We start from the raw sequence: 23,638 nt of genomic DNA on the forward strand, positions 1-23,638 counted from the left end.
TTTGAAGGCGTCTCTTATTTAATCTTCACAAAACCCCAGGCCTTCATTCAACTATTCATTCCACCAATATGTATTGAGCACCTACTCCATGCTAGACTGTTACCTGAGGACTTAAGATGCATCAGCAAGCAAAACTGCATCCCTCCTTTGGGGCATCTTAGTGAAGTGTGAGCCCAGGATGTGCTCCCATTAGCCCATTTCACAGATGAGGAAACTGAGGCTGAGAGGAGTTAAGGAACTTGCTCAAGGTCACACAGTCAGTGAGCCCTTGTGGAGGATCTGGGATAACAGGGTGGGCAGCACAGATCAGGCACACTGAGAGAAAATGCAGACTGAGGCCTGAATTTGCAGTTTTATTGAAAAACTTCATGTGAGTTTCACCTCCTATTCCATAATATACTCATATTCATCTACTATAAAAATATAATTTTCAAATGCTTCCATCAAGTAAAATTGAAGTTCCAGAAAGAAATGACCTCCACCCCCGAAGTGGCCAAGCCCCCCAGGACAGCCCGGGATCCTGGGACAAGCGTTTGCTGTGGAAGCTCACGGCCCAGGTTCAGATCCAGCCCTGACCCTTCTCGGTTGGGTGGTAGCGTATTGAACCCAACCCCCCCCCACCCCAGCCTCTGTTTACCCACCTGAAAAATCAGGATGGAAATGCCAGCTGCCCAGGCTGAGTGAGATGGAGGACGGTGACCTCAGCACAGCGCCTGGCACCACAACTGCCACCAGGGGAGCAGACACGCCGGCTCTCTTCTGCAATGTGAGGGGCCTGCGCCCACGGGGGTGCCAAGAGGGTGCCAGGGATACTGAGGGCGAGCAGCTCGTGGTTCCCAAGCCGGGCACCTGCTAGAGCCCTTTGCACACACAGCCTTGTTTCCTTCTCCCAACAGCCCTGCACAGAAGTGGCTCCTAACCCACATCACAGGCCAGGCAACCGAGGGAGTCAGACACTTTCTCAAGGTCACTCAGCTAAGAAGTGGCGGATTTAGGATTCGAACCCGGCAGCCTAACTCTGGGCCTGCAGGCCTAACCATGTAGATAGATATTATAGGAGGGACCACCTCCTCTCTGCCTTGGGCGTCTGTTAATCAGGTAAAGCCCTCCGCCCCAAGGGGTGGCCTCCGGACCTGGGTCTGCAGGGGGAGAACAGAAGGCAGCAGAAAGCAAGACAGGGAGCTGGTCAGCTGAGCTCCTCTCCAGTTCAGATTCAGAGGCCCCTGTGATGCAGGGTCCCCAGGGCTCGACTCTGCGATGACTGACCTTCTCTCTCCCTCTTTCTCTCCTCCCTGCTCACCCTCCTCCCAGCATCAGAACAATTCCAAGAGTTCAGCCAGTTCCAAGACCAGTTTTAACCATCACATAAATTCAAACCATGTCAGTTCAAACTCCACCGGAAGCAGCTAGCTGCAGCTCTGGCCTGAAGTCCACGGTGGGACCAGCCTAGACCCTTCTCCTTAGAAGTGGACTTGTGACCGGTGGAGCTTCCGCCCTGGCGGGCAGGCGGGGGAGCCCTCCAGGAGCCGGAGAAGGAGGCCGTCCAGCCCCAAGATGGGGAGCCTCCAGGTTCCTCAAAGAGATTTCCACTCAGGTCTGTGTTCGGAGGCGGCCCTCAAGCCAAGGTGGATTGGCTGTGTCTCTGTCGAACATTGCAATAGAAATCCAATTGGATACAACTTGCACGTATTTTAACAGCGTCATAACTAGAACTGAATTTTGTCTTTATTATTTTTAAAGAAAAGTTTTGTAAATTTCTCTATTGTTTCAGTTTACATTTTGTATATTTGTATTTAAATGAAAGTCAGACTTTGAGGGTGTATATTTTCTGTGCAGCCACTGTTAAGCCATGTGTTTTAAGACATTTTAGAGGGGTGGCGGGCGGGGAAGGGTGTAAAAAAAAAAATGTGACTCAAGACTTCCAGAGCCTCAAATGAGAAAATGTTTTTATTAAATGTAGAAAATGATTCCCATTTCACCTTTAAAGGATTGATTGTATCCATCTCTATAACCTTTCCCTCTCTCGCATTGGTATCACTGTTCTGTTGGCTTGTAACAATCTGAATTAAATACTCAAAGACCCACTGGGACTTCACCCCCAGCCAGGATGTCTTCCATTGGGGTCCATGGAGTTGCCTGGGCCCAGCTCCGTCAAGATGTGCACTTTTCCTCTGGGGGCACACGATGCCACTGTTGCTTTGGCCTTGGCCTCCTCTTCCTTCTGGAAGGCGGCCGGTACGTGGAGCTGAGGGTCTTCAGCACAAGGGTGTCTAGGCCTCTTTCTTTCTGAGTAGGTTCTGACTGCTAAAGCCAGTATGTTTTCAAGAGGCTTGCATTTGGGGATTGTTTTATTCTACTTTTAAGGGACGCATAGCAACGATAAGGAGTAGTCATGGAACCCCAAGAGTCCCAAATGCTTACGGCCCATAGAAGCATCAGGGAGCGGAGGTCTTGGGCTTGTAGAGGAGAAGGTGGCTCTCCCAGGATCTCTGGGCATGTCCCTTGAGTGTTTACGGGGTCGTAGGGCCTTGAGAGCTTCCTGGGGCCTCGCAGATTCATTGGCTCAGTTGGCATGGATGCATGAGGTTGGCTCTCCAAGCAAATGGGAGAGGCCGGGCCACCCACAGAAACTCAAGAAAAACTCACTGTCCCTTCCGGGAGAGGTGAAGCAGAGGCCAGCTCTCATCGGGCATCTCAAAGCTCCAGGCACAAGTAGCCCCAGGAGAACTTGGTGGCTTTGCCAGACCAGGGTCTCTAAAGGCAGCCCCCCAGGCCCTTTGAGCAGGGCTGTCCAGCCCCAGGGAGCGGCCAGCCTCCCCCCTGCTGCCTTCACAAGGTGACAGGGAGCAAATCTGTCTTTGCCTCCCCTCTGGGACAGGGTGAACGATTGAATTCCCTGCTCTCCTGCCTGCCAGGTCACCCTCAGTCAGACCTGGTCTCAGCCACCGGGCAGCTGCCAGGGTTTCTCCCGGCGTGGGCCCGGCAGTTCCTGCAGCAGCGTCTCCTGTTAAAATGGAGATCCTGGGCTCCACCCCAAACCTACGGAGTGGGACTCCCTGGGAGTAGGGCCCAGGAGTCTGTATATTTCAAAAGCTCGCCAGGTCATTCTGATGCACCCTGGAGTGTGAGAACCACTGCCTTAGGCCATCGGTGGGGTTTTTGATGTGATCCTCCCAAACTTATTTCTCTAGGTGACCAGGCAACTTTGGAGCCTGAGCTTTTAGGGAGGAGAGAGAAGCCAGCGTGTCAGCCTGTGTCCCAATTTCCATGCTCCTTCCCCAAACTTTGCCATTGGGTCCTGAGGCTAGACAGGGGCCTAACCATTGCAACGGACCATTTTGAGGTCATTTTACAAGCAAAGAGAAGAAAAGAAACAGCTCGGCCTCCTTAGATCCCTTTAATGTGCAGTATTATTTTCTTCAAGACCAGCTCTTGTCTCCGAGGCTGCTTCTGTTACCTTTCTGGAGCTGAGTACAAGATTAATACAAACAGCCGTATTCAGTATTTGCTGAGGAAGTGGAAAGCTCTTTGACCAGTATTGTAAGATCCTCAAGCTCTTACGGACCCTTCTCAATGAACAGAAGGACAGTCATCTCCCTGGGACAGTCAGTAGTCCATGCCACCACCCTCCTGTCCAGAGATTTCATTCATTTTGCCCGATACACAGCAACTCAAACCTTTCCAAATGGACTGCTGTGGAGCAGCCAGTCTCTTTACACCCCAAAGCCAACGCACTGTCCGTTTGCGGTAGAGAATCCTCAAGAAGCAAGAAAGAAACATAAATCTGCTCAGTGTGTTTCTACATCGTGAGAGCACGGAGGCTAAAGCACAGAACTTTGCGTGGCTCTTAGAATAACGGGAGTCTTCCTTCACCCTCGCCACCTGTCCCCTGAGCGCGCCAAAGTGTACAGGGTCAGAGTCACTGGCCTTTGCAATCCTCCTCCTCCTTTCGGTCCATTGCTTTGTACAGAGAAGGGGCATCTTCACTTAGAACAGTGCCTGAAGGCCAGCCCTCTCCCCTCTGGGTCCCCAGTTGCCACAGGTCCTGTCCCTGGACCCCCTGCCCCGCCCCACCGCCAACCTCTACTCCAGCTTGTTTTCTATGGCTGCATTTTTAAAAAGATTTTTTAACTAAAAAAAAAAAAAACCTTCCCACCATCTACCTGTCCAGGAGGAGGCATATTTGGGCAGCCAGTGGATTTAAATCTTTTTACTGCATTTGAGCTCTTCACGGAAGAGACTTTCTTCCTCCAAGCATGACGTTTTCCTCACCGGACCTTCTCTGACTTCGTGCCTTTGAGGTGAGACGCAGGGTCTTGCAGAAGCACCTCTGCTTCCCCTTTTCAGGAGCCAAGCCGCTGTCCCCAGTGGGACGGGGGTGGTCTCTGCAGTGATCACCATGACCTGTGTTTCTCAAGCCCCCTGGGCGGCTCCCATGATTATCACCCACAAGATCACAAAGACCCAGCCCCACCTTCACGGAGGATGGCACCACCTCCCACATCAGCTCACCCTCTGATCTTTCTAGGCCGGGAACATCACTCTTTAAACCACGAGGCTTCTTGCAAGGGCAGCTGACTTGCACAGTAGCTAAGGGTTGCTCTGTCTTGAGCCGCCCCAGGAGGGCTTGTTTCCCGAAATGCACTGCTCTTAACAAAGGGAGCGCTCAGTCTTGGAGGCCACGCTGCACGGAAGCCAGCGGTGTGGCCTGGGGTATGCACGCTTCTCAGGCAGCCCACGGGGGCAAATGGCAGTGAGTTCTGGGGACACGTATGTGGACGTGGCCTTGGCACTGAAAGCACAAGTGAGATGCGGCTGCCTGCCCTTGAACCCAGCAATCCTTGGTGATGCGGAGGGCCTGGCCTCCGAGAGGCCAGGGGTCAAGGAGCCCAGCCCTCCGTGGAAGCCTCTCCCTATCCTTCTACACCCCTGTCCTTTCCCCCAAAGTTTTCCCACCAACTTTCTCATGCGAGCTGCTGACCCAGCCTCCTTGAGCCTGGTAGCCCAGGCCTTGCCAAAGGGAACAGCGGCCTTGCGGACCACCAAGTCCCCCGAGATGAAGAGGAAACGCCAGTCGGGGTGACACCCAGCTCTCCTCTGGGGCTGCTGTGTGTTTGCGTATCCGGGGGCAACCCCTCTGGTTGTCTCCTGTTCTCTAGCACCACGCTCTGAGGTAGGACCTCCTAACTTTTTAGCCTTTGTATGGAAAGAGTGTGAAATCTTGGTGCATTTCCAAGCGCAGAGCTGTGAGTCATGAACGGCAGAGAGCTCGCTTTCTGATCACAACAGACCACGAGGATGACACCTCGTCCCTCTAGGCACCTTCTGTACCTACTTTTAGGACCAGCCAGCCCAGCTTTTGAAGCTCCAGTGTGTAGGGGTCAGACCTTGCTCAGGTGGAGGTACCTCGTCTGGTCTAACTTTAAAGGCTTGTGCTGTGGACAGTGGCTAAAACCTTTGAAACACTAGCTCTCCTTAGGAGGGAAAGACACTCCCCAAAAGAAGAATCTAGATGTCTTTCCCTGGTCCATCACTAAGTCATTTTTGTAATAGATCAAAAGTAAATGTTCTCAATTAGAAGAGCTTAGTGGCTGTTCAAATAATTAGTGTTAAAATAATAATCCTTCTAGTATCCAAAGGTTTCTATTTTTTTTTTCAGGGAAATTTTAATATTCATGAGTAAACATAGTTCCATGTTGGAGGTCATTCCTGAAGATAACGGCTTTGGTTCTCCTGCTGCTCTTGGATCTTTGTCTGTTCCCTCGAACATGTCACAGTACTGCTGGATCTAGATCGAACCACTGTTGTTGTTTTTTCAAGAGAAATAAATTCCTTAATGAAAATACGGCTGCATTTCTTCCCCTCTGCCGAGCTGTTCTATTTCTTCTGCCAATACCAGCTGCCCCCAAGATGCCAGGATGTGCCGCTTCAGTTCTTGAGCTAACCTTTCCTCAGGTGGACGGTTCAGCCCCACCCAATGCTGGCCCCCATGCTGACCACCCGACCTGCCCTGGCCCAGCTCCAGGGGGCAGGGTCTAAGGAGACCACCTGAGCCTTTTCCAGGTTGGTTGGCTTCTGACCCCAGACCCAGCAGATGGCTCCAGAAGTGTTCCTGCAACATGGTACCATGCAGGAGTGGGGTGAGAGGGCCTGAGTGGGTGCTGGCACCCAGATCAGAGGGGGCACCTCCACCTGGCAGGTTTTACCTGACAGGGGCCATAACTCGGATGTGGGCTCCACAGAGAGGGCCTCTTCTGGCTGTCCAGGCTTCACGGAGCCACATGTTAGAACGTCCCACCAACACAGCAGGATGGCCTCAGGACCTGGAGTCCCAGTCTAGGACCCGAGACCCCGCCAGTCCCCCTTCACCTGCTTAGCTTAGTGGGACAGAGACCAGGGCTTTGGGCTCAAACAACCCCTTACTGACAGTCTGTATGAGTTTGAGCGGCCACTTAACCCTGAGCCTCAGTGGCTTCGTGTGTACAATGGGGTAACACCTGCTGGGGTGCGGGTTCTCCTGGAAGATTCAGGGGGACACGTGTGATGCCCAGCACAGAGGCCTTTGCCATGGAGGACACTGTTGCCCTGGCTGTCTTTGGACCCCTTTTGAGCCTTGACCTCAGGACAGGGCAGGGGTCCTAGATCCACACACATCAGCCCGTGGGCCCAGCCCGGGAGTTGGTGGCAGTCCCAGCCCCTGGCGAGGGAGGCCCTGAGCTGGAAGTCGAGGCTCGAGCCGCCCGCCTTACAGGGAAGGTAGGAACTGGAATCGTGCCGCCCCATGGCTCCCAGAGCAGGTGTCTTTCCTCATGATGGAGGGGGACTGAGGCGGATTCTGCTTACTGAGGGTCTCGAGAAGGGGGGCTGGTGAGCAATGGGGATGGCGTGGGGACCTGGTTGGCTGAGGCCCCGAGGGGGACTCCTCCTGGAGAAAAAGGAGGGGTGGGAGGAGTGCTCTGAGCCTCTGGACAGGGGTCTCATCACAGGGGCGGGGAGCACCCTCCTCACAGGGACTGTTATCTCGGTGGCCCCAGCGCTTTCTCTGGGACCTTCTCCCACCGTCCCGGGAAACTCCCCCGCCTGAGCCAGCGCCCCAGGCAGACAGAGCCTCCGCCCTCCTGGGACAGAGGGGCCGAGGGAGAAACTCCAGCCCCGCACACCGGCCACCCGCCCCTGATACAGCTGGGCCCCTTCCCAGGCAGAAGGGGCGGGCTGGGGGCAGACGTCCCCTCCCTGACCTCCTCCCACTCCGGACAGCCGTAGACATGGTAAGTGGGGGCCGAAATGGCCTCCAACTGGTTTATTTTCAGCGAGGCTCAGAGTGGGCACCCCCAGGGCACCAAGGAGCCTCAGGCCGCTATCCCTCTGGGAGGGGGCCTATTGGGGTGGCTTGATCTACCTGCCACCCCTGGAGACTGTGAAGAGGAAGGAAACAAGGGACCCTCGGGGACGGGCACTCAAGCTGCAGCAGGTCAGGGCTCCTGGCACCACTTTGGCCAGCTGTCCCTCAAGCCAAGCACTGCCAGGCCAGGTTGGCTGTCGGGGGAGACGGGGCGGGGGGAACCATAGGAAGGAGGCCGTTCACTCGGCTCGAGGGTGAGCGCTCCCCCCTCTCCGCCATAAATCAGATAAAGCCCCTGCCTCTCCAGCTTGTATTCCAGGGGACATCAGTCCCCCACCCCCGTAGATAAACCAGGGGATATGGAGACTCAGGCCAGTGCCTCTCACACTTAAGGAGCATAGCCTCACCTGAGCTTTGTAAACTACAGATTCTGATTCACCAGGTCTGGGTCAGGGTCTGCATTCCTAACAAGCTCCCTGGAACGGCTGCTGGTCCACAGGCTATCTTTTTTTTTTTTTTTTTTTTTTTTTTTTGCGGTACGCAGGCCTCTCACTGTTGTGGCCTCTCCCATTGCGGAGCACACGCTCCGGACGCGCAGGCTCAGCGGCCGTGGCTCACGGGCCCAGCCGCTCCACGGCATGTGGGATCCTCCCGGACCGGGGCACGAACCCGTGTCCCCTGCATCGGCAGGCGGGCTCTCAACCACTGCGCCACCAGAGAAGCCCCCACGGGCTATCTTTGAGGAGAGAACCTCAAACTGGGAAGTCAGGCCAAGGTCTGTGGCCAAGCCAGGGCCTACATTCCCACTGCTGTCCCCTTCAGACCCTGCATTCAGAGGTATAGATGTCTTAAGAATACTCGGGTATGTCTGCCCTGCCCTCAGAGGGGCTCAAGCTAGTGGTTCTCAATGTCTGGTCCCCGGCCCTGCAGCAGGAACCTCCCTGGGAGCTCATGCAAATCCTCACCCCAACCCCAGGCCCACTGAATCAGAAACTCTGGGTGGGACCTGGTAACAGGCCCTCCAGGTGATTCAGGGGCACACTCAAGTTTGCAGGACACTGATTTACAAAATGCTTTCATCTCCTTAAAATCTCGTGGAAGCCCATGGTCTCCCTGTGGACGGCTTGTTAAGCTGAGACGGTGGAGGGTTCACGTGGGGGGAGAAGACGAGTGTGGTTGGCTGCCCTCGTTCCCCAAAAACGAGCGCGAGGATGTAACGCGTGGTCGTGTTGCCTTATATTTTTAAAAATGAAAAGATAAGCCAAACACTAAAAGAGAAAAAATTACCTAGAGGGAGAAGTAGCCAACAGGGAAGTGAGGTGGGGGAACATATAAAAGCCAGACTTCTCTGAATGTGCCTGTCTTGTAGATTTGACTTTGAAAGCTACCGGTCAAACACAAAATAAATCTGAACTTAGGGGAGATTTTTATTCAAAAGGATTCTTGCAAAGGAGGAAAGAAGGGGTTATTGCCAACGCGGGGATGGAGAATATCGCAGAAGAGAGGCCGCTTTGACCCTAAGATCTACAAGGGCTCAGGGGTTTTCGTTCTGGAGGCGAGTAAACAAGCCGTCTCTCATCCCACTCCCCGACCCTCGTTCTTTCCAGAAGAGAACGCTTTAGAGGCCAGCGTGTTGTCCAAGGGGCTGTGTGCTGGCTCAGGCTGAGGGTGGGACAGAGTTGAGGGTCTGGAGGAAGGAGAGAAACGTAACCAAAGCTGGGTTGACAAGCATTTTGTTCCGATGGGTCAGTGAGGACCGACAGTTCAGCTATTCATTTAGGAGGCAAAGGGTGGGAATTTGGAGGGTCTGTATCTGGCCTTGTCCTAGGTAAACGAGGGGGGGACATCCATAGGTCTTATCCAGGTCATATGGAAAGGGAGGTTCTTTGCAGTGAGCTGTTTTTTTTTTTTTTTGGGGGAACTCAAAAGGGTGAGGGGTTATTTCTTTAAAGTCTCTGTTTTGCAAGAGCCCAGGGGCTCAGGTAAAATTCAACACTGTCACCTGTAAACGCTTTAGATGATTATAAAACAAAACGAATATCTTTAAAAGCATTCCCTAAAAATCAAAGACAAAACAAACTTATCTGGGTACGCAGTTGGTGATGTAATCACACAGAGAACGCTCCTAAGTGACTCTGAAACCGAACAGGACCCCGTGGGGCCCTCCCAGCTACAAAAGCCCCTCCATGTCCCGTTTGCAGAAAAAAGGCTTTAGTCGCCTAGGCCTTCCCCAAGTTCCAGAGAGCAGCTCAGGCATTTAATAGGACAGAGTCACAGGACTTTGGGTTCCCCTGAAGGGATGTAGATAACAATCTAGAACATATTTGAGTTTTTCTGCAGAAACTAAGACACCCACCCAGGGGGAGGATGGTGACTACACCTGACCACAAGCACGCAGACCCCAGACTGGCTGGAACCAGAAGGCTGAGATTCCGGGGACATCACCCTGTTACCACCAACCAATCAGAAGAAAGGCACACACCCTGCAGCCCCACCCCAAATTTTGCCTTTAAAGAGTCTTCCCTAAAAGCCATCGGGAATTTGGGTTTTTTGAGCACCAGCCGCCTGTTCTCTTTGCTTGGCCCCGAAGTAAACCTTTCTGTTCCAGACTCTGACTTTTTGGTTGTTTGGCCTCACCGTGAGTCAGGCACACAAACTTGGGTTTGACCACAGCAGGGAGTCCTGTGAGACCCAGACTGTGGCCTCCAAATACCACTTCCCACTAAAAGGACCCAAGGCTCCTGGTGAAATGGCCGACTCCAAGGCTGGGGGAGAAAATGCCCAAGAGAAACCTGGAGTATCTTGTTGTCCCAGAAAACAGGGAATTTATCAAAGACTGCTAGGGTTGTGTCCAAAGTACTCAGGGGCAACTTGAAGGAGTTCCCAGTGGCCAAATAGGGGACAACTGGAATATTAGTAAGAACGATAGATTAAAACAATCAAACATGTTGAAATCCAGGAGTTTATAATAATATTCGATAATTTTTTTTTTAAAGAAAAACGTCATCAGTCTTTTTTTTTTTTAGCTGTGCGGCTTGTGGGATGTTAGTTCCCCAACCAGGGATTGACCCCACGGCCTCAGCAGTGAAAGTGTGGAGTCCTAACCACTGGACTGCCAGGGAATTCCCCATCAGTCACCTTTGGAGGATTCTAGAGAACTAATACATTTTTTGGAAAACTAGTAAATAATGGAAAAGAATCAAGTCCCATTTATCGTCCAATAGAGTTTATGCCAGGAATGCATTGATATAGACTTTATGTGAATTATCTCACATTATCTCTCTCAGCCACCTAGAAAGGGTTGAATACTCTTATGATGCCCATTTACAAATTAGGAAACCGAGGCCTTGAGAGAGTAATTTAACCAAGCTCTCCCAGCTAAATAAAAAGAGGTTCTGGGACTTCACCCAGGCCGTTGGGCTCCAGAACTTATATGCTTGGCCACTGGGTTATACAACTGCTATAATGAAGACACTCTTTGCTTTGCCCAGCCAAAGGCAAAGACTTCAGAGAGACAAAAGCTCAGACAGGAAATGCCAGAGCCTGAGGCCCATTGAGTCTTCGATGTCTAGTCCATGTTACTTTACAGAAAAACCTCATACCACTTCAAGCATGAGAATGTTCTTACTCACCTGATAATGGGCCTGGCATCCAGGAGACTTTTTTTTTTTTGGCGGTACGCGGGCCTCTCACTGTTGTGGCCTCTCCCGTTGCGGAGCACAGGCTCCGGATGCGCAGGCTCAGTGGCCATGGCTCACGGGCCCAGCTGCTCCGCAGCAAGTGGGATCCTCCCGAACCAGGGCACGAACCCGTGTTCCCTGCATCGGCAGGCGGACTCTCAACACTGCACCACCAGGGAAGCCCTGTGTGGGTAATTTCTATTGACCAATCTTCAACTGCACTGATACTTTTCTCAGCTGTGTTGGACCTAGTGGCGAGGCATGCTTCACCTGTTACCAAGTTTGATTTCTAGCATTTCCATTTAATTCATTATCATTTCTATCTCTCTGCTGAAATAACCTACCTGATCTCCCATTCTCCATTAAAGTTGTTCATATATTAATCAGTTATTTTAAATTCCCTGATAGTTCCAACATCTGTGTCATATCATCATATTGGATCATTGGTCTCTTCAGATTGCAATTCCTTTTGCCTTTTTGTATGCCTCAGTTTGAAAGCTGGATACATTGTATAGGATGGCAGATTCTGAGGAAACTGTTTTAATGCTTAGAGATGAGCGTGCTATCCCTTCAGTGTGCCTTTAGCGTGTGGGCTGTGTTCATCCAGTCAGTAGTTGGGCTGGGGTGCGGAGTTTATTACCTTCAGTTGCTAAGGCTTCACATTACTCTGGTGAAACATTGCATTTAGCGAGTGGGCCAGTCCACCAGAGGGGTTCTCTCAGGGTCTGCTCCCGGCTTGGATTCTGGGTCTCTCTTTGTACTGCCCTCCAAGGAAAACCTGTCTCAGCATTCTGAGCTGTAGGCACTGTTTGGTTCTTTCGACTCCGTGCTTGAGTCCTATGGTGGTAGACTGAATGGGGGTGGGGAGCAAGGTTGCATTCTCTGATCTTCGCAGCAACCTTCAGTCTTGGCAGGCCCCGGGGGAGCCTGGATCTTGAGAGTAGGGCTCTCAGGTGGTCCACCTCGCCCCCAACTTGAAAGCCAGGTGGGGCTCTATCCTGCCTCTCCCCCGGGCAATGGGGGTGGGTCAAGCTTTTTTTTTTTTCCTATTCCCTCTCCCAGCTGCAAAGGGTCTTTGAGTGCCTTACAGCTACAGTTTTTATGACCCTTCCCCTTGCAGTTGAAGGTTTTCGTTTCTTAGGGAGACTGGAGAGCTGGGTCTCAAAGGCGTTTCCACAGTGGGAGCCATTCCCCTTCCCCCTGTGGCCCCTTGCAGAAGCTTTCTCAGGCTTCTCCCCATCTTCCCAGTGACTGTCTGGTGGGATCCTGTAGGAAAAGCCTGCAGGAAGGCACGAATCCCTCTGTGTTTGCAGCCCCAGTGGCTTCATACTCTCAGCTCGTTGCAGGAAGTTAAAATTTTCTAGCTACAGTTTCCTACCAGCATATATATGGCCACAGGCACCTGCCCCCCAGATAAGCAAATGCTTCGGTCCTGTCTCTCCCCAGATGTCAGGTTAGTTGCTTGCCCTGCATCCTCCGTTCTCTGATGGGTTTAAGAAAAGTTGTCGTTTGTAGTTTGCCAAGCTCCTCTCGTGTTGCAGGTGGGAACTATACTCTGTCTAGCTCTCTACAGCTCCGCACTGAGGCCAGAGGCTGGAAAACACTTTGAAGGCTCTAATGTGTGTCAAATCCTGACCGTGAGCCATGCTCCCCTGCAGGAATGCAGGCTGGGTTCCTTTTCCCAGCCTCTGCAGTCAGGAGTGGTTCAAACAGTGACACCTGACCCCACTGAGACCTTGACCAAGGAAGAGCAGAGGGCAGCTGGGGCACAGAGGTGGCTCTGAAGTGCCTCTGGGTGCTGAAAGATTCCTGGGCCAGGGAGGGGGTGCTGGGTGTGCCAGACCGAGGAGGAGCGGGGCCCCTTCCACTAGTGAGCCACAGGGCGGGAGAAGGGAGAAGGGTCTTCCTGCCCCAGGCCCGCCTCCTTCTAATTCATTCTCAAAAAGGCAGCCAGAGACAGCGTTAAACTTACTGTTCTAGCAGGCTTTTCCCCTTATAATTGTGACATGAGGAATAAGCCATTCTTCCCCCACATCAAGGGTTTGCCCCAAAGTGGAGACTCATACATCCTTTCATAGTCTCCATATAGAAACGGGGTGGGAGGGAGGCGGGGACGCCGCGGTCAAATTAACTCAGCTGCAAGTAGAGAAAAAGCTCTCATTTCCAAATTCCTGCCAGAGTCTGTGTATCCAGCAGGGGCCCCCCAGCGTGAGGGCTGCTGTGGGCCTCCGTCCTGCTCTCTGCACCTGTGGCTCTCTGCCCATGGGCTGGCAGCTGGAGCAAGAAGCAGAGGCTGCTGGGCATCATTGTGTCAGCACCCAGTCAAGCGCAGAGGAGTCCGGGCAGTTGACGTTGTATCACAAAGGTCCCCTTCCTGGTTATGGATTCCGGTTGCCTGGCTCTGAGGATCAGTCTCTGGGAGATGGAGCGGGGGGTGAGGGGTGAGGGGTGGCGGTGGTGTAATAACAGATCACTAGTTGTATGATCAGGCCATTTAAGATGGGTGTTCCGTTGCTCTCTGTACATCCCCTGCTCGACCAGGCCCTGCTTCACTCACAGGACTATCCAAATTCTCTTAATTATACGGCCTGGTAACTGAGCCCACCTGACGTCAATTCCCCCATAAATGGTAGCCTCCTCCTCTCTGGAGTAGCAAAGACCGCTGTCATGTTTGCTGCACACAGTGGGGTCTCACTTCAGGACCCTTTGTGTAAGATTCCCCCATCCAATAAGCCACTGATGTCTCTGTCCTCGTCTCTGGGCTCTTCGGTCTTGAGGCCGGGCAACTGCTAGGCTTGCAGGCCAGCGGGGTGCAGCCCAACACTAGTTAACGCACCTGAAGGCAGGAAGAAGCGTCTGAAGGAGGCATATTTGCCAGAGGGCTTGCATGGGGGACTTGGTGGGCACCATCTAGGGAGATCAAAAGCCCACCGGGGCAGTCATGCTAAAGTACCCCCAGGCGGGAGAATGTTCTAAGAAACTCAGATCCTTCTGATGGTGCCAGGTCTTGGATTGCCCTAGTGGGTGAAGGTGACTAGGTTGGAAAATAAGACCAATCTTCCGTTGTGGCTGAATGGTTGAAAAGTGCAGGGAAGGGAGGTGGATTGGCTCTAGGGCCGCTGCCAGGGAAGGGTGAACTTGAGACGAGACTTGGACCTGGGTGAACTTGAGACGAGACTTGGACCTGGGATATGTCCCTGGGGAACCCTCTGGGGAGAGCTTTGTGGCTCTCTGGGTGATGGGGACTTTTTTTTGGCTGCACCACGAGGCTTGTGGGATCTTAGTTCCCCGACCAGAGATTGAACCCAGGCCCTGGGCAGTGAGAGGTGGAGTCCTAACCACTGGACCACAAGGGAATTTCCTGATGGGGACATATTTTAGGTTAGTTAAAAGCTGTGTCCTCCCACCCTGTGATGTAATTCCCTCTGTGTCCCACCTTCAGAAAAGTCTGTTCCAGATGCAGGGCCTCGTGCTGGGGTGGAGAGGAGACTAAGGGACCTGGGGCCTTCCTCACAGCACCCCTCTGCTGAGGCTGCCTGGTGGAAGTGGCAGCATTCAGGCGGTTCTGGAGATGAGGGAGGAGCCGGTGGCAGAGGGGCAGGGGCCCAGGACAAGGACCCGTGAGCCTGGGAGGGGCCCTTGGCACGAGGCAGCTGCCCAGTGGATGACCCCACCCCAGCCCTTTGTTTAACATACTGAAAGAAGTGAGCCTTAAAGAGGGGCGGGAAGGGATGCAGACAGAACACTCATTCCAGAGAGAAAACTGATTATGTGGTTCCCTGTGTCAGACCCTCTGTGGCTTCCCCATCCCCTGCCGCCTCTCCCCTCTCACTTCCAGGCTTTGCACATTCTGCACCCCTCCCTGCACCACCCTCCACTCCTCTTTCTTATTTTTTTAATTTATTTTTAAAATTTTTATTATTTTTTTTGGCCGCACCTTGTAGCGTGCGGGATCTTAGTTCCCTGACCAGGGATCGAACCCACGCCCCCTGCGGTGGAAGCACAGAGTCCTCACCACTGGACAGCCAGGGAAGTCCTCTTTTTTAAATTATTATTATTAATAGACTTTCTCTTTTACTAGACTTTATTGTTTTAGAGCAGTTTTAAGTTTACAGAAAAACTGGGCAGAAGGTACAAAGAATTACTGTATGCAACTTCTGCCCCCCTCCCCCAGCTCCAGGACACAGTTTCCTCTGTGATCAACATCCTGCTTCAGTGTGGTACGTTTGTTACAATGGCTGAACCATTATTGACACTTTATCATTAAAGTCCACAATTTACCCAGGGGCTCTTTCTCTCTGTGTTGTACAGTTCTATGGGTTTTGACAAATACACACTGTCATGCTTCCACCAGTAGAGTATTGAACGGGAGAGTTTCTCTGCCTCCGAAATCCCTGTACTCCACCTATTCATCCCCCTTTCCTCCCCCAGAACAAGTGACATTCTTTTTTTTTTTTTTTTTTTGCGGTACGCAGGCGTCTCACTGTTGTGGCCTCTTCCATTGCGGAGCACAGGCTCCGGACACGCAAGCTCAGCGGCCATGGCTCATGGGCCCAGCCACTCCACAGCATGTGGGATCCTCCCGGACCGGGGCACGAACTCGTGTCCCCTGCATCGGCAGGCGGACTCTCAACCACTGCGCCACCAGGGAAGCCCTAAATGACTATTAATACCCACTTTACTCTTTGACCTAGTTTACTTTCTTTCTGATTCCCTGATTGAGTTTATAAATCTTTGACATAGGTTGGTTCTATATTTGCATGAAGTGATTTATTTAACTTTTTGAAGACGACGCTTTGACAATGGAAGAACACAGGGAAAATGACAACAGATAGTGTGTACTTTCCCTTTTATAAAGGGAGTAGGAGCCCAAGAAAGGCTGAATGCTGCTACTGTTCTCTCAAGTGACTGGTACAACTACCCAGCAAGGCAGGAGCTCTTACCCCATTACACAGATGAGCAAACCATGGTTTGGTTACTTACTCACTCACCCAAGGTCACACACAAGGTCACGCAACTGGGAAGTGGCAGGGCTGGACTTGAACCCTGCACCGTCTGGCCACAGAGCCTGTTCTCTTTCAAGCATAACCAGAGTTGAGCATCTGTAATGTCACCTTCTATCCGTGAGCTGTTTTTCTTCCACAGCCTCGCCAGGCCTGACACTTACCTTGACACAGCTGGCCAGAGCAGGCTCTGCAGGCCTACCCACCCTCACTGCCTTCCTGGGCTCTTTGCCAGGATAACCATTGCTTCTGGTGGCTTCACTCGTGCTGGGGACTGAAGAGCCTATGTGGCCACAAGAAAGACAGGAATCTTGTGGGACTCCAAAATCAGAATATAAGAGGGACTTCCTGACATCTGGACCAGGCTCCACGGTGGCCCCAGACCCCTGCCCTCACACCAGCGGGGGCCTCCCCTGGTGGGTGGCACACTTCCTCCTCTCTAGGCAGTCAGCTTCTCTTCCTGTTCTCACCTGTCCACCTCAACCTGGACCTCAAACGGCTGCTCCTCAAACCCCCAGAGCCTCAGTTGACTCCTGGCTGGTGTCTCCTGCCCCCATACAGCCTCTCTAGACCATGGGCTCTAGATAACCCTCCACTTCTGCTGCCCGCTGCCTGGCTCTCCACATGTCCTGCTTCAAATCCCGGAGAGAGCGCTCGATGGGGAATGAGAGGAGACAGCACGGAGTGGCTCTGTTTGGAAGAAATTTGTCCCCAAAGCCATCTCATAATTCTGGTAACCTGCCCCTTGACTGCCTGTTCTCGGTCAGTCCCTGCAGCCCCGCAGTGAGAAGAGCGGGCAGAGAAAGTGGGCTGGCATCACAGGATGTCAAATATGTTTGCCCAGGGGCATCCCCTCCCCCCAGGGCTGTGGGCGGGTTCCGACCCTGGCACCTGGATACCCCTCCTGCCCCCTCCCCACATTCCTGCCTGCTGTCTGGAAGCTGGGGGGATGGACAAGTCACAGGCAAGACAAAGGACTGGAGTCCAGTGGGGTCTCAGTACGAAGCTTATCTTCATTATTTTACAATGTTTTATCAAGGCACTACAGGCCAACACAATACAGGCCACAGAGTACAAAACGTTCACGGTTTTCAACTCACCTTGCCCTACCTGCCTGTCCCACCCTACAGCCCTGTGAGCCCGGTTTAGATTTCTGACCTCTAGAGTAGATTTGTGTTGTTTTAAGCCACTACGTTTGTGGTAAGTTGTTACAGCAGAGATAGGAAACGAATGCAATCATTGATATTCATATAGTAATAGTGTCTTACACTCATTTTGCTTTACTATTTTCTTAAAATTTATTTTATTTATTGATTTTCGGCTGCGTTGGGTCTTCGCTGCTGCGCGCGGGCTTTCTCCAGTTGCGGCGAGCGGGGGCTGCTCTTTGTCCCGGTGCGCGGGCTTCTCACTGCGGTGGCTTCTCTTGTTGCAGAGCACGGGCTCTAGGCGCGCGGGCTTCAGTAGTTGTTGTTGCTCGCGGGCGCTAGAGCCCAGGCTCTGTAGTTGTGGCTCTCAGGCGCTAGAGCACAGGTTCGGTAAGCGCACGGGCTTCATTGCTCCGCGGCACGTGGGAATCTTCCTGGACCAGGGCTCGAACCCGTGTCCCCTGCATTGGCAGGCCGATTCTTAACCACTGCGCCACCAGGGAAACCCCTGTGCTTTACTATGTACCAAGCATTTTAGATCTTTTTCTCCCTAACTAGATTATAAATTCCTTAAGGATACGAACTGTCTTTTCTACTTCTCTTGCACCCCAGTACTGGGTGGATGAGGTGGATGGGGTTTCACACCCTTGGATACCAAGGGCCGACTGTGGTGTCTAGTATCTAATGGCTCTAGGAACTCGGTAAAGGAGGAGGAAAGAAGGAAGGAAGGGGAAAAGTGATGCTTATTCCGCATACATTCCGTCCCAGCCACTATCCTAGGCATTTTACGTGCTTCACCTCATTAAATCTTCACACTCCTTAAAGAAAGGGGGGGATGGAAAGAAAAAGAGAATCTCTCTATTTCATAAGTTCAGCGTTTCATAAGTCCTCATGTTTCCCGTGTTTATTTCCCTTTGGGCTTCACGGGTTGTCAGGAAAGTTCCATTTGAAAACCTCTCTCCTTTAAGCCAAGGGAAACACAGAAATGTGACCGCTTTGCCCACGCTTGGCCAGAGAGAAGAAAGAGCTGGGTCCAGAAGTGGGTTGAGAGTGAGGCTTTGAACCAAGAGAGTTGGGTGCAAGACCAGCTCTGCAACCCACTGGCTCCATGAACTTGGGCAGCTTCCTTACGTTCCCCAAATCTAAATCTCTTCTGCTAAAAGACTCATGCAATGTTCACTACACAAATGTGTAGTGAGCTCTTACTATGTGCCAGGCGCTATCCCTGGTCCTAGAGAGATGAACAAATGAACACAAAAGGCACAAATCCTGCTCTCATGGGGCGTACTTTCTAGAGGGGTGGAGAAAATAAATAGGACACATAAATATGTAGTATGTTTGTCAACAGTCCTAACGGGAAACAAATGTCCTTCATAGGTGAGTGGTTAAATAAAGGGCAGTACATCCAATATCATGGAGTATTCTAAGCAATAAGAAAAGGAAGAAACTATTGATACATACAAGAACTCTCATGGATCTCAAGGGCATTCTGCTGAGTGAAAAGAGTCCATCTCAAAAGGTCACATGCTGCATGGTGGCATTTGTATGTCATTCTCAGAATGCCAACATTGTAGAGATGGGGAACAGATTAGAGGTTGTCCAGGGTTAGGGGTGGTGGGTGTTTGGGTTTGACTACAGAAAGCAGCATGAGAGAGATCTTTGTGGTAATGGAGTATTCTGTACCTTGGTTGCAGTGGTGGTTACACAAATCCACACATGTATTTAAAATGGCCTAAAACTACACACATTGGACCAATGTCAGTTTCCCGGCTTTGATGTTGTACCATAGTGACGTAAGATGCCACCATTGGGGGAAACTGGGTAAAGGGTGCATGGGACCTCTCTGTACTGTCTCTCCAACTTGCTGTGAACCTATCATTATTTCAGAATTAAAAGTGTTTTTAAAAATATGTAAGAAAATATGAACTACAGTAGGGAGGAAGGGTAGTCACTATGTGGGCAGCGGGTGTTGAAATTTTGGATAGGGCATGACAACCTCAGAGGGTAGAAGCGTGGTTTAAATGCAGTGTGACACAAACCTAGACATACTGCAGACACTCAGTAAATGCCAGCTTATTATTGTTTTTATTAGAGAGCTTAGGGTTCTGTTTAAATAACTCCTTTTTTTATTGGATAATATTGCTGTGGTTATTTTTTTCTAAGTCCATAACTTTTGAAGATGCACACTGAAATATTTACAGATGACATGGTATGAGGTCTGGGATTTCAAGATAAAACACAAGGCAGAGAAGAGGAGGAATGTGGATGGTCAAGATTGGCGAGGGTTTCAGCTGTGATGGTGGCAGGGGTCCCTTGAATTCCGTCTCTAGGACACAGCAACCTCTCATCCCAGAGGGACCCCAAGCACAGCAGGAGCCAGTTCTTTCTCCTGCGGGTCCCTGAGGTCAAGACCACGCCCACATCATAGGCTTTTGGTGTTACAGAGAAGAGGATGTGCCCTGCCAACCCGGTAGAGCCACATCTTTGGCTGGGGGTCTGTAGGAGTCCATCTGAAAGGGCTTCTCTTTCTGCTTTTTGAGTTGAGACCATCTCCTGGTTTGCTGTTTAGAGCTGGTTTTAGGGTTTGTCCCTGTGTTGTTTCTTTTTTTATTTTCTTTTTGCGGTACGCGGGCCTCTCACTGTTGTGGTCTCTCCTGTTGCGGAGCACAGGCTCCGGACGCGCAGGCTCAGCGGCCATGGCTCACGGGCCCAGCCGCTCTGCGGCATGTGGGATCCTCCCGGACCGGGGCACGAACCCGTGTCCCCTGCATCGGCAGGCGGACTCTCAACCACCGCGCCACCAGGGAAGCCTGGCCTTGTCACTTTTTATCTGCCCAGTACTCTGTACGTATGGCCATATCGACGGTTTCTTCTGTAAATGATCACTCAGGTGGGTTCCAGAGATTTCTCACCCTTAGCACCGCCAGTACCGGTGCCCACGCTCAGCCAACACCCCTGACGGCCTCTTGTCAAGCGACGTGGCCACGACCCCTCTCTGGGCTAAGATTCCTTCCAGTCCTAACCACAGCCTCTGATCCTTCAGCTGGAGAAGGGCCGGAGCAGGTGTTCTCAATACCTCCTGCCATGGGTCAACGGCCCTGCAGGAGGGTAGGAGGGCCGGTGAAGGGTCACCTGGTCCATTTGCATCCTCCAGGCCCAACCGAGTACAGACCTCCCAGAGGAGACCCACCCACCTGGCACGCTCCTCCCTTAAAAGAAGAACCACATGGGAATACGCTGGGGTCCAGTGTTTAGGACTCTGCGCTTTCACTGCCAAGGGCCGGGGTTCAGTCCCTGGTCAGGGAACTAAGATCCCACAAGCTGCGTGGTGTGGCCAAAAAAAAAAAGAAAAAGAAACACGTGGCACATGCAGGTGGCCCTCACACCCCATCACTGCTTCCTGCCCTTCCCACTTGGGTACCAGCTTCTAACCCTGTTATCTATCTTGTCCCCTCAGGCCAACTTTCCTTCCTCACGTTCTCTCTGCGGAGGGTGGAGCAGATGGCGACCTTGTTCTCCAGGGTCAGTGCTGCCTCTCCTGGGAGGTGGCCTCAGATGACCCAGGGACTCTGCATTGAGGAGGGGGCCCTGGTAGGCAGCAAGCCTGGAGCCTGTGACTAGGAGCCGCTTGGACACGAAACCAAAGCAGGATGATGGGGCCATGGGCAGATTGGAAAGTCAAACCCAGAGTGCCCTCAGTGCCCCAACCAAGTCAAATGAAGCACTGACTGAACCACGACAAAGCTTCAGTAGTTTTCTTTCTATTCCTACAAAGCTTAAGAGAAGCAGGGGGCTTCCCTGGTGGTGCAGTGGTTGAGAGTCCGCCTGCACAGACTCCAGATGTGCAGGCTCAGTAGTTGTGGCTCACGGGCCTAGTTGCTCCACGATGCAGGGGACACGGGTTCGTGCCCCAGTCCGGGAAGATCCCACATGCCACAGAGCGGCTGGGCCCATGAGCCATGGCCGCTGAGCCTGCGCGTCCGGAGCCTGTGCTCCACAACGGGAGAGGCCACAACAGTGAGAGGCCCGCATACCGCAAAAAAAAAAAGAGAAGCAGAAAGGGGGAGAGGAAAGACTGCACCCTTCTCAGTGTGGTGCTAATGAACATGCACCTTGGGAGCAGAGAGATCTGTGTTTGAATCTTAGCCCTGCAACACACCAGCGACACGACCCTGAGCTACCCACTTCAGGCCTCAGTTTCAATAGCTGTAAAATGGGGGTAAGGATACTAACCTTATCAGTTGCTGTGACAAGCCATGTAGAGCAATTTTTACTCTGCCTAGCACCTAGTAAAAACTCAATACATGTTAGCAATGTTGCTGTTTGTCTTGGGGCAGTTTCTCTAGAAGCAGAGGCTGAGACCAAGATTCTTGTGCGAATGCAGGTATGGGCATACCTTGGAGATACTGCAGGTTCCGTTCCAGACCACCACAATAAAGCGAGTCATGTGAATTTTTTGGTTTCCCAGTGCATATAAAATTTATGTGCACACTACACTATAATTTGTTAAATGTGTAATAGCATTATATCTTAAAAAAATAAACCAATGTGCATACCTTAATTTAAAAATAATGCTGTTGGAAAAATGGTGCCGATAGACTTGCTCAACGTAGGGTTGCTACAAACTTTAATCTGTAAAAAGAAAATGCAGTATCTGCAAAGTGCAATAAAGCAAAGAGAAATAAAACGAGGTATGCCTATACTGAGGGAGTAAAGGAAGGGGGACAGGTAGCTGGGCAAAGATACCGTTTCAGGGGAAGTCCTGCCTCAACCTGACCCCACGAGGAAATCTGGAGTGTACATTATGCACAGAGGTGTCCTGGGGCTGGACTGTGACAGGCTTGCAACCATCAGCCATTGGCCATGGATATGAGGGGAAGGAGAGCTGCAAACCTGCCAGGTATCTCTGGATGAGACTGCCGGGGCAATCCTCCAAAGAAGAATGTAACTGTGAGTCCTTAACAGCCAAGCTCTGCAGCCCTTGGAGTGTGGGCACACCCACCTGGTGAAAGACATCTGTGCAGGGCACCAGCAGCATCTGCTAGGTGGTTGTTATCATCAATAGAAGTAGCTGCCTTGAGCACTGTGTTGAGGAAGATTGTGAGGCTGAATGGTGGCTCAGTGGAAAAGGATGACTTGATCGGGACTTCCTGGTGGTCCAGTGGTTGGTTAAGACTCCACACTCCTGATGCAGGGGGCCCAGGTTCCATCCCTGGTCAGGGAACTAGATCCTGCATGCCACAACTAAAAGATCCTGTGTGCTGCAACTAAGATCCGGTGCAGCCAAATAGATAATTATATTTTTAAGTGACTCGATCAATTAGTAATGTCTGCAATGGGTGTGGGAGGGGAAATTACGGCAGTGAATTTGCTCATAAACTTGAGGACCTTTCCGGCTCCACCTCTCTAGAATAAATGCTGACCAACTACTCATTCATTCACCGTATATTGATAGAGGAACTACTGAATGTGAAGTACTGCACCTTTGCAGGGCCTTCAAGGAGCTTACTGTCCAGGAAAGAAGAGAAGACATGTGCACACAGAAAAGGTACCGGCTCACACACGAATGAGCACAAGCTAATAGTGGCTGAACCCACACCCTCACTGCCAGCCATTCGATAGGGCCTGACAGGAAGGGCTGTGTTTTCCAGCAGTGCAGAGCCATTCTCAAAACCTAATCTAAACAATTCAGTCCCTGGGTTTTGCTCATTTCCTCTTAACATGTGTCCAACTCTTTGGGCCTCTTCCATCGTTCTCCAGGTGCCATACATACAACACGTTTATTAAGGCCTCGGGCTTTGGGCCCAGAGAGAGCTGGGATCGAATCCTGGCTCTGCCACTTACTCGCTGTGTGACCTTGGGCAAGTTACTTGATCTCTCTGAGTCTGTTTCCTCACCTGCTACACTGATCTAACAGCAGCAGCTGCCCCATACGGCCAATGCGACATTTGCTGAGGTGGCATCTGTGTGCCAAGGAGGGCATCTGTCCCAAGTGAAAGAAGTGTTTCTGCAGAAGTGGGGGCCTCCCAGCTCACTGCGGAAAGTAGCACAGTAAGAGAGGCTGGTGGGATGGTCCCTGAGAGGATGGGGAGGGGCGGCTGCCTGGGCTACCTTCTCTTCCAGCTCTCTCTGCCTCTTTCCCTCTGCTGGGTCTCCAGTGCCTACCCCTGCCTCAGTGACCTAAGAGCCTGGCCCCCGGCAGGCTATGATCTTGGCCCAGTCGGGTGAGTCTCGGAGACTCTGTATCCCCAGTGCTGCCTGGGCTGCAGCAGGAGCCCGGGAGCCGCATCCCTGCTGAGGTTGCCGACACGGTCCCCGAGCCCTGAGAGGCCCTCAGTGCCACGCCAGACTGGAGGGGGCTCAGAGAGCCTGGCAGGGCCCGGAGGGGTGCACCCCATTCTCCCAGTGAGAGGAACTGGGGTGGCAGCTGGAGGGAGACCTCACCGCAGCCAGGTTTGCCTCCCTCTG

At 52.0% G+C, this 23,638-nt stretch overlaps 1 protein-coding gene across 4 annotated transcripts in view; it reads left to right on the forward strand.

Annotated features, from left to right (window-relative positions):
- The window catches only part of GRK5 (G protein-coupled receptor kinase 5), a 215,344-nt gene extending 213,371 nt beyond the window's left edge, over positions 1–1,973 (forward strand). For all 4 annotated transcript variants that reach the window (XM_082644467.1, XM_082644468.1, XM_082644469.1 and 1 more), the window contains one exon: positions 1,312–1,973. In XM_082644467.1, the coding sequence (XP_082500593.1) occupies positions 1,312–1,410 (99 nt within the window). In that variant the 3' untranslated portion in view covers positions 1,411–1,973. The remainder of the gene's footprint in view (positions 1–1,311) is intronic.
- Positions 1,974–23,638: the final 21,665 nt, after the last annotated feature.

This window comes from Mesoplodon mirus, assembly GCF_964341445.2.
Source record: "Mesoplodon mirus genome assembly, chromosome: 2".
In the NCBI taxonomy this organism is placed as follows: domain Eukaryota; kingdom Metazoa; phylum Chordata; class Mammalia; order Artiodactyla; family Ziphiidae; genus Mesoplodon; species Mesoplodon mirus.